Raw genomic sequence first — 11,176 nt, 5'->3', positions numbered from 1 at the left:
TACTTCCGTTCTACGCAATATAACGGCGACCACAGCTCTCATTCTTACTCATTTTATTTACGATGTTTCTCTTTAACTTTTCCCTAACCGAGTTATATTATGCTCAATCCGCTTTACATTAACAGTACTGACACGAGTTTAAGCTGGTTGCCTTGTACATCCCCTGCTTTGTTGCCATAGAGATCTGCTGCGGAATCTGAGAAAGGTTTCATTATGTTGTCTTCTTCTCAAGGGAAACTGGTTAGAAACGGCGAGGAGAAGAAATCAGTGGTGAGTTATACACTGCAGCATGTTTTTGGATGAATAGATCCTCTGATCTGAAAGAGAGTCTATTAGTTACACGGCTGAGAAGACAGTGAACATAATATTGTTAAATATGTGTATGGGTTGTTGTTGTTTTGAAATTGCATCCACTTTTGTTCAGATCTGGATAGAGGGAAATATTGCAAGTGGAAAGACAACATGTCTGGAATACTTCAGCAAAACCAGTGACATTGAGGTAGTAATACAGTAAATGTGTAATGAATAACATTTCTCACGGTACCTGAAATTTCACTCAACTACAATTCTTATTCATTTATTTAATAGACAACTGTCTTGTGTTGTAGGTGCTAACAGAGCCTGTGTCTAAATGGAGAAATGTACAAGGATGCAATCCATTGGTAGGGACCAAGTAGCACATAATTATGGATATAATGAGCTTTTTCTTTCTGATCCATCTTGTTGTGCATTTTATTTCATATTTGATTATATAAATGTATTTTATTCTGCCACAGGGATTGATGTACCAGGACCCGTCTAGATGGGGACTCACTCTTCAGACATATGTCCAACTGACAATGCTGGATCGGCATGTCTTACCAATGGCATGTACAAGTCCTACGGAGCCCCTAAAGGGACATGGTGGTGGAAAAAAATCAGTGAGTGAAAAAATGTGGGGTGGGAGGAAAAATATTTTTCAGATTTTTTTGTTCACTCGCAAAAAGTTAGCATTCTCTGGCAAAACCAGTAGAGTTCTGACAAATACTTCCTGTTTACTTTACAGATTGTAGTGATTCATACTAGGGCTGCACGATAAATATCGCACGATATTTAATGCGCATCTTGTCGGTAAAGCCGGTTCTGTAATCAGCGGTAAATCTCTACACGTGCGTGCTTTCACGTGGAGAAGCATTTACTACACAGAGCCGTTGTTCACGGACAAGCTGCACAAAACATGCACAAAATATGATCGTGGTTTTGTGCAGCTTGTCACGGAGATTTACCGCTGATTACAGAACCGGCTTTACTGACGAGATGCACATTAAATATCGTGCGATATTTATCGTGCAGCCCTAATTCATACAGCTCCATATGTTCACAATGGAGCGGTTCATAGAGTTTTATTTTGAACTTGGACAAAATAGTCAGTGCATGCTTATCAAGGCACGGTTTTGGGACATTAAAGGGGTCACATGATGCGATTTCAAGTTTTCCTTTCTCTTTGGAGTGTTACAAGCTGTTCGTGAATAGATAAGATCCCTAAAGTTGCAAAGACTAAAGTCTCAAACCCAAAGAGATATTCTTTATAAAAGTTAAGACTTGTCCACGCCCTCCTAAAACGCCTCGTTTAAACATGCCCCCACATGTCTACATCACTGTGTGGGAAGATTTGCATAACACCGCCCAAATGTTCACCCAAAGAAAGAAGGTGTAACTTTGATTCTTGCTGTAGTATTGTTGCTGCCGCCGCTGCCATGTCGTATTTCCTCTATGCCCCACGTTCAGAAAGGTGGGGCATAGAGGAGTGTGTTTCGTTGTGAAAGCGAAACTACTTTGTTTGGCCTTCCAAAAGAGTACACAACTAGAAATCAGTGGTTAAGTTGTATTTACAACACTGTTCCAGAACAGTTCAGATGTGAGCAACGCATTTTATGGAGGACAAGGACTGTTTCCTGGGAGAGTAGCCAACAATGCCGGTGTTCCGGTGAATTCCGTTCCCCTGTTTTCCTTTATTTGTGCTAACAATAGCAACCCATTAGATCGAGTTAAATGCCAAGGACAGCAAAATATTCCACTGAGAAATTGGATTGTGGAGTGAGTCTTCGTATTCAAGCCAGTCGTAAGCTGAAGGCCAGAAACATCTTTATCAGCTGCACATACACACGCTTACTCACAGTCTACAATATTGACAAAGCAGAGAGATTACAATTACACCAAATACACAAAATAATGTTATTTTTTAGCAACATCATATGACCCCTTAACTTAATTAATGGACTAAGACAGTGGCATAAAAAGGCCAAATTCGGTATACAAGTTTATTAATAGATTATACATGAAAGCAGGTAAGCCCAGAATAACAGAAGCGTTTTCTTTCCATAAAGAAAACGCGGCTTAATGAAGACGGAGACATAAAAGACCAAATATGCTATAGAAATGATTCAAAATATATTCTGTAAACATGCAAGCAGATGAGCCCATATGAGCTGAATTGCATGATAAGCGTTTTCTTCCCCATAGAAAACCGCGCTTAACGTGGCTTAATATAAGAAGACAGTGATATAAAAAGCTACAGGCAATCAACGCTGTAATCCATTAAGCCAGTGGTTCTCAAACCTTTTACAGTGGTGTACCCCCTAGGGCATTTAGCCTAACATTCTTCTGAGTTAGACCGCAGTCACACCTTTTCCATTAAGGGACAATATTTTCCCCCTTAAATTGATTTACAGGTGCATTTTTACTGTTATAGAGGCAAAGTTTTTCTAGCCTTATTAATTGTATGTCATGTTTTATGTCATATTCTTGACATTCCATTAAAGGCACAATATGTAAGATTTTTTTATTAAAATATCCAAAAACCACTAGAACAGTGTTATATATTTTGCTGACTTGTGTACTTACATTATCCCAAATGTTTCGAAGAATGTTTAAATCCAGAGAAATAAGTAATTGTAACTAGTGACACGGAGCGTGTCCATAGTGTCATTGTGTTGCCTGCCAGTGACGTCATAACCCCCGATTTCCGGGGAAACACCAAATACGCTTTAATATGTTGTGCGTTTTAATAGACCGGTGACGACCACACAGAGTAGCATTATAACAGAACTTTCAAATGGATCTAGTATGATAAAACAGCGCTGCTTTTTTCCCCCCCACATATGCACGACCGGAAGGAGCGGAAGCGGTCGACTGTGGCATAATAAAAGCTCCGCTGCTTTCAAGCCGTGTGTCACGCTCGTTCAGCGGCCTCGTTTCGCTTCGACGGCTTTCAGCCTCACCCTGCTTCATTCTACTACGTTAATAAATCATTAGCTCATCCATGAACATGATTTCTGCCCGAGTCCCGTGGGATTGCATCGGCTGTGGGGATGAAGACCACAACTCCCATGATTCCACACTCAGTCACAGTCATAAAACTAGCCTTTGTCTATTTGTTTATTTTGAATACGTGCCCTCTAGTGGCGAAAATTACATATTGTGCCTTTAAGTGTATTATTAAAGATAAATAAAGCAATAAATGATGGCAAAACTAAGTGATACTTGTAGATTCAAAACTAAAATCGCCAGTATGTGGCGGCAAGTCACTGTCTAATGAGCAAGGTGAAGCATTCATTCATTCAGTAACGAAGCAAATGGTTGTAGTTATGAAAGGGTTATTAATCAGTACTGACTCTCCGAATCATTCAAAGTTGCTTGGAGACGCACACCAGTTCTGTTGCGGATTTCGTTGGAACTATTATTTCGTTGTAAAATATAACAAACAATATTGACACTATTGCGTTTAAACTGTAGGCTACATTTAAAATGTAAAATGTACACTTAATATTGCCTTTTTTGTTGAACTGTTATATAAAATCAATGTCACATTTGCAGTCTTTTGGATATTCAGGAAAAATTGCATTATAGGTTTCAGAGCGAAATACAGTAAGAACGTAACAGTGTTTGCTTTATAAAATGTATCTAATAATCTTTTATATTATTGAAACTTCAAACTCGAATTATGCCTTACTGTAAGTGACGGAGTAGCTATTTTATGTTTCAGCGATTTGATCGTGCCAGGTGTCCTGACATTTTATCCTACCCATCAGATTGTCCTACCAGGGTTTACTGCGCATGCGCACATCAATATTGCGTCCTTTTTCTCATGCTGAACAACAATATTTAATGTAGGCCTATCTACATTACTGTAAGGGTAGGTGTAGACTTTAATAAAACACAATCTAATAGGTAGAACATTTATTTATTGTTGGTTTCCTGTAGCTGTATCCATTCCAGCTAGAACCGCAAATATAACACATAATTACTGTAAGGGTAGGTTTAGGGTTGTGGTAGGTGTAGACATTAATAAACAATAATTTTACAGGTAGCATTTTTCGTTGTCGAATTGTACTACCCACTGTTTTAATGGGTGGTAGCAAAATCTGACAGGGTAGCACAAATCGACAGAACACCGGCATCTCATGCGCACATTTATTGCATTCAGCGCGGCCTGTTCATTATTAAAATAAAACATAGAATCATAAATACTGATAAAATGTTACACAGTCAATTTAAATAATCTGTATTATAGTCCACTCCAGTGCGGCAAATTTTTGTTCATTAGGATGTTTTTCCTGTCGATATTAGAACGTACAAAGTCCAGTTAATTGAATAAATAATGGTTTAGCTTAAAATACATTGCGAATATGGAAACATTTGGATTTGTGCTGAATGAGAGTGGTACGTGAGCCCATACTTTTAGTTTTGCTTTAAATTAGGTTTTGGCTTGTTTATAGCTATTCTGGGCTTGTCTGCTTTCCTGTGCATAATAGGCTATATTTTATTAATAAACTGTGTACCATATTTTGGTTTTATACCGTCTTCGTCCATTAGCCTCCCTTAAGCGTTTTCTATAGCCTAACCGTTTTCTGTGGGGGAGAAACGTTGCATTATGGCTATCTGCTTTACTGATAGTAATGCTATTAATAAGGTTATTAATATTACAATTGTTATTAGTATTAATAGTATTTATTAGGCATAATACCGAATTGGGCCTCCATGCCACTGTTATAGTACATTAAGCCACATTAAGTGTTTTAGAATGTCCCAAAACCGTGCCTTAAACTACAAGCAAAGCTAACTGTATTTGAACTCGAATCCAAGTTTAAATAAAACTCTGAACCACTCCATTGTGAACGTAATGAGCTGCATGAACCACTAACAAGCTGTTAGTAAAGTTAACAGGAAGTGTTTGTCCAAACTCAACTGGTTTTGCGAGGGAACGCAAAAAAATTCCTCCCACCCCAAATTTTTTCCACCCACCCCAAATTTTTTTTCCACCACCATGTCCCTTTAGGGGCTACGTACAAGTCTTTCACGTCCCTCTAGTCAGTTTTATCGAGTTGTTTTACATGTATCTGTTTCTGTTCTGCAATACAGAAATTAGCCTTCTGTGTGAACAGAGGAAATGGAATGCGAATCATGACTGCACTAACCTGTTGTTTTTCTTTCTGTCACCACAGTCAACACCAGTCAGAATGATGGAAAGATCTATTTACAGTGCAAAGTACATTTTTGCGGAAAATCTTTATAAAAGGTACATTTTCTTATAAAGCTGAAAGAGCTTTACCTGCCTTCTATTGGACTAAAATGGGTAACACTTTATTTTGGTGTCCTTCTTACACATTATATGTACTTACTATAGCAATAACAGTAAATTATGCATAATTACATGCAGCTAACCCTAAACCCTAACCCTACAGGTTGATAATTAATATTGCTTAGTATTGTTTTATTACACTATATCAAAGACACCATAAAATAAAGTGCAACCACAAAGTGTACTGATCATTAAATGTGTACTAATATTAAATGAGTATTATTTTATTTGGTTGACAGTGGAAAGATGCCCGAGGTGGACTTTGCTGTTTTAAGTGAATGGTTTGAGTGGATCATAAAGAATATAGCTATTCCTGTGGACCTTATTGGTATGGCATTGCAACATTGCATGTTGCTTGTTAGATGTAATGATGCCAAATAAATGTTGTTGTGTATTTATGCATGTTCTCATTGGGTTTTATACAGTTTACCTGCAGACCTCTCCACAGACCTGTTACGAGAGACTAAAGCAGAGGTGCAGAGAGGAAGAGAAGGTTATTCCACTGGTGAGCTGTTAAGTGAACCGCTGTGCATGCAAAACTGAACTGAAATGCAACAAATCTGAAACAACCCAATATAACTAATAATCTGAAATAACTCTGCTGTCAATGGTGGAAGAGTTTTAGCTTAGAGATGACTTCACTTTTCATGTTATCAGAAGGCTGGATTAAAAAAACATTACTAATTTTTGTCATATATTTTGAGAGGTTACACTTTATCTGATGTTTACCCTTTAGGAATACCTAGAATCAATCCATAACCTCTATGAGGACTGGCTCATTCATCACAAGTCGTTTGAGGTTCCTGCTCCAGTTCTGGTGAGTTTCTGCCAATAGTCATTGGTTAAAAAGCCTGCATGATATCTATTGTGACGTATTGTATAATCACCCATGCACTATCTGGGAGTAATTTGTGCTTTCACTTTGGTGGGCAGGTAATCCCAGCAGATCATGATCTTAAGAAGATGCTGCATCAGTATGAGGAGAACAGAGAGAAGATACTTATGGCACATTGCTGAGCAAATGATCAGAGACAACGATGACCATATCAAGCCATAAATATGTCAGCTCAAAAGACAGATGAAGCAAGCACTTTTTTTTTTTTATTCGAAACTGGGTTTACAAACATTCCTCCTGCAGTGAACAGTTGATTTACATAGTAGGATTTGTAAATTAGTGCATATGATTGGTATTTTATTTAAATGCTGACTTTTATGATTATTATTTTGTGTTTGCATTTGCAGTCTTTGTAAACTTGTTTAAGCACTTAACAAGAGACATAGTCTTTTTATTTTTAGTGTTGTTTATGGAATCATTCCATATCTAAAACTACTGCACTTGGAAACATTTCCATTTTTTCTTTGTCTGTAGATATTTTAAATTCAGAATGACAATTCCAGACCGTGCAAATATACTGTATGTGATTTAGCCTTGCATTTTACAGTGAAGTCCTCATTCTAGGGTCTTAAAGATTCTTTTATTTTCATGAGTTGTGCATCCTCCCACTTGCAGACAGTGACTCTATCAAATACAGGAACTGTGGTCAGTTTATGTTACTGAAGGTGTTATTGCGACCAATGTAATTTATACTGCATAAGGCATTGTTTTAAATAAACTGAAGAAAAAAAATGATTTGAAAATAGTGATTTTATTACATTGTAATTTACAGTCACATAATTCTGATGCGCTGCACTGTAGCCTCAGTAGTATGGCACGAAAAGTACTACAATTGTTTGCACCTTATTTCTTTAAATAACAGGTAGTATAATATAGATGCCCCAGGGGCCTCATTTATAAAATGTTGGGTAGAAACCTACATTTGATCTAAGATTATTTCTCAAATGTGCATATGTGTGATTCACAAAAATGAACGTACACGCAAAAAGCATGCGCACACCTCACAGATGTGAATCTATAAATCACAAATGATCTTGAATTTAGTTCTCTGTCTTGTAAATGGCCCCTAATTAATGTCATTAGCATATCAAAGTGCACCAGTCAACTTCCAAGTTCTTTCCTTGAGAATGGTGAGCGACAAGAATTTTTTGATTTCCAAATACCTGTGTTTGTACATCTGCTTAGAACCTGGTGTGGCACTAAGCACTTTTCCATGTCAAAGACCATTTTTTTTATAAATCTTAACGTTGGCATGAATTTTACCTGTAAGATCAAATCTGTGCATATGCACGTTTTATAAATGAAGCCCCAAACACCATTTTGTAACACTTATATAACCCCATTAATCCAAGGTTAGACATCCCAGCAGAACAAAGGGTCCATAAGACAAGCGCACATGTATCTGTCTACATTTCATAAGGAACAGTACCTAGAAAACCAAGCTCTAATAATAATTTTGACCAAAGCATATTCATGAAAATTATAGCAGCAAGACACCTTCCTTCACTTCAAAAAGCTATGATAGAAGTTAAAAAGCCAAAGAGCACAGACATTCTTCCTGTCACCTTCATAAACTCTTAAGATACCAAAGCTAATCCAAAATCAGGGCTTCATTAACAAGAAACTCGCTATCAATGAAAATGCTTTGCACATCATGACTAGCACAAAGACATTTTTGGTGCACTGCCACGCTCTAGAACACTTTCAAATCTCTGCCATGGATAAGGAAGAAACAGGAATACTCTGTCTCTAAATCACCACGTATGTTTGGACTAGGTCGTCTTCTGGTGGCTGAGGTGTGGGACTCTTGCGTCCGTTTGAGCCCTTATTGGCAGTCTGACTGTGGTCAGTCGGTGGTCCAAACACTGGTGTACACACGCTCAGTGCACTATGGATGTAGATTGACTGAGGAGGCTCTCTAATAAGGTTGTCCTGTGCAAGAACGCCATCAGACCCAGCACAGCTACCACAACCTGTGATGTTGCAGACAGGCTCCTGGGATGGGCTGCACAGGATGGGCAGGCTCATGCCATCTGGGGATTTTGTGGGTGGAGCTGTGATGACGTCATTGGGTCCACTGCATGGCTGGGCCTGTGCGGTCTCCTCTATGGGGTATTTAAGAGGTTCATCTGCACTGAGTTCCTTCATGTGCATTTTCCCCATTTGCTCAGTGAGCTCAGCCAGGCAGTCTTCTGTCGAGCCTTCACGGCTGCGTCCTTGCAGCAGCTTCCCAACCTGAAGAACCAATGGTTTGTCATCTGAGGGCTGGGCTTCTACAAGTGCATTTGCGATGTGTAGTTTTCTTTGGCCTGTCATGGTCTCAGTGTGTATGGCTATAGACTGGGGGCCACTCATGTCAGCACTGGCCTCGTGGAACAGGCCCGCATTGTGGCCCCTGGATCCAGCCCACTCCTGGGCCTTGAGAGGCTGCATAGATCTTTGAGACTTTCGGAAAATGGGCTTTTGTCGGATGGCCAGGTCTGGGTAGTTCTCCCGCATCTCTAAGATAGACTTGTCGTCAGTCATAAATGAGCTGGACGGTCTTTCGACATCAGAGATAGAAGCATCTTGAGACTTGTCGACTTCCTGATCAAGAGAGTTATGACTTTTAAGTGACTCCTGCCGCTCCTCTTCCTCTGGGTTTACCAGAGAGCCACCTTCAACATGCCCATCATCCTTAAAAACATCCTCGTTTAGATTACAGGTGTCATTGATAGGTTCGGAAACTACTTCTCCAGCACTGAAGGTCAGAGGAGCAGCTCTCATTCGGATGATCTCCAGACAATCCACATGTGATCTCTGGTTCATGAGCTCCAGAACATACTCACACTCTAACCTGGCAAGGAAAAGGTCAAATCCCATACTCTTGGCCTTGTCAGGATCAGAACTGTCTGACAGTCTATACTCAGTGTCTGTTTCCATGCAGTATCCAATAATCTGAAGAATACTTCTGGCAAAAGGCAATACTGGCTTGATGTAATAGACAAAGTGTCCTGTAAATGTCTGAGAGAACAGGAGGAAAAAACAGTCCTGATTAATTGTATATTATATTAAACTGTATAGTATTTTAGAATGTGTCAGGTTTCTTTTTTCACTTCTAAAATAATTAAACCATGTGCCCTAATGTGGTACTATATTGCAACCAGTTATTACAGCCTTCACACTCTGCTGAGCTTAACAATGTTTACATCACTCAAAGAATCTTATCAAAGTTATATATATATATTTTTTTTTCTCTTCATACTTCCGTGTTAAATATGGTTTTGTGGGTAAAAGTGCTTGCGGTCTCAGACCTCAAACAGAACTTAGGAATTAAAGGAAGTCTGCAAGAGCAGCCTTGCTAAATGAAATCTTAAAGCAGCCTAAAATGGTATGCTTTGTTTAACTGATCTTAGTTTGCCTTTCAGCCTGGCTAAGATGTCTTTAGATGAACTAGCTGATGTCAAATCTGGTCTAAACAATTGATAATTAGCCTACTCAAAATCCTTCTAAAACCAGAAAACAGATCAGACTAAACAGCTTACACTGTTTTTAGCATAATCAGCTCATCAAAAATCATTATGTATTAACTTGATACCCTGTTAAAAATGATTTTGTGGTCATTAAAAAGTGCTCAGGGTCTCTTAAACCTCACAGAGAACATGAGAATTAAAGGAAACCAGTGACATCACCACTACTTATAATAATAATAATAATGAATTAGGCCAGCCTAAACTAGTTTGCTGGTTTTATATGGCCTTCCAGTGTCTTTTTGATGGTCTAGCTGATCTCACAGCTGGTCTGACCAAATGAAAAGTTCCCCAAACCCCTTCTAAAACCATAAAACAGACCGGTCTGACCGAAACAGGAGACCAGAGACCAGACCGGTTTAACTTCCAATGAATTATCAGCTGGGAGAGCAGAGAGGACAGACCTATTAATAGCGGCTTTTATTTACCTTTAAGGTTTTAATCTCTTTCTTCCACGGAAACAAAAACAGGTTGACACAGAACATCTCCAGTAACTCGGCAGCTTTTTTAAAGTCGTGGACTCGTCTCTGGCAGTCTCTGTACTGTGCGCACTTATAGAGAGTCTCATAGAAGTCCAGCTCGCCGAGTCTCTTCCGCGGCTCTTCCTCAGCTAACAGCTCGCGCCTGGCTTCATCTGTCACCTGTGTCTCTGAGCACACTGTCAGATTGCCTTCGCAACTAACTTTGTCGTAGTACTCTAAATACTGAACGAAAACGTCTTTTCGCGAAACAGGCGTTTGATCGTCGACGCTGTTGGTCATGGTTGTGACAGAAAGTGATCAAGTTGATCAACTCCCATCTGAGGAAGCGAAAGTAGACATGTATGCAAATGAGGAGTGATGATGATGATGATGAATATGCAGGTATCGCAAACGACGCAAATACGGAAGAACCTCAAATATACACGTGTTCTTATAAACATCGGGATTATGTTAATAAAAGGCTTACATTTCCATAAATGTCCACGACTGATAAGCGAAACGGTCCTGCAGGCATCAGCGACGTAATGTCGATCTCATTATCATTCATCTCAGCCTCAAGAGGCGCCTGAAATACCTAAATATTGTACATTTATAAGTACGCTTTAATTATACCAGTGACATTTGTCCATAATTTGTCCGAGAACGGTTGCTGGTATAGGTACCTATACAT

General features: G+C 39.1%; 2 protein-coding genes across 4 annotated transcripts; one reads left to right on the top strand and one right to left on the bottom strand.

The window, feature by feature from the left end:
- The first annotated feature begins 8 nt into the window (after nucleotides 1-8).
- Nucleotides 9-7,227, top strand: LOC107564540 (thymidine kinase 2, mitochondrial-like). Of its 2 annotated transcripts, none has more exons than XM_016249643.1 (9): nucleotides 9-270; nucleotides 425-499; nucleotides 609-662; nucleotides 777-920; nucleotides 5,484-5,557; nucleotides 5,860-5,948; nucleotides 6,046-6,125; nucleotides 6,357-6,437; nucleotides 6,554-7,227. In XM_016249643.1, the coding sequence occupies exons 1-9, from the start codon at nucleotides 214-216 to the stop codon at nucleotides 6,635-6,637; spliced, it is 738 nt and encodes a 245-aa protein (XP_016105129.1). In that variant the 5' UTR covers nucleotides 9-213; the 3' UTR covers nucleotides 6,638-7,227. The 2 variants fall into 2 exon arrangements, with proteins under 2 accessions (XP_016105129.1, XP_016105130.1); XM_016249644.1 differs by having other exon boundaries at nucleotides 777-866; nucleotides 6,554-7,226.
- Nucleotides 6,904-11,176, bottom strand: LOC107564539 (uncharacterized). Of its 2 annotated transcripts, none has more exons than XM_016249642.1 (2): nucleotides 10,973-11,176; nucleotides 6,904-9,518 (listed from the first exon to the last, which is right to left on the bottom strand). In XM_016249642.1, exons 1-2 carry the CDS (start codon nucleotides 11,051-11,053, stop codon nucleotides 8,265-8,267), a joined length of 1,335 nt encoding a protein of 444 aa, XP_016105128.1. In that variant the 5' UTR covers nucleotides 11,054-11,176; the 3' UTR covers nucleotides 6,904-8,264. The 2 variants fall into 2 exon arrangements, with proteins under 2 accessions (XP_016105128.1, XP_016105127.1); XM_016249641.1 differs by lacking the exon at nucleotides 10,973-11,176 and adding an exon at nucleotides 10,453-10,938.

This window comes from Sinocyclocheilus grahami, unplaced genomic scaffold, assembly GCF_001515645.1.
Source record: "Sinocyclocheilus grahami isolate Dianchi unplaced genomic scaffold, SAMN03320097.WGS_v1.1 scaffold946.1, whole genome shotgun sequence".
Lineage (NCBI taxonomy): Eukaryota > Metazoa > Chordata > Actinopteri > Cypriniformes > Cyprinidae > Sinocyclocheilus > Sinocyclocheilus grahami.
This window is presented reverse-complemented; position numbering and strand designations above follow the sequence as displayed.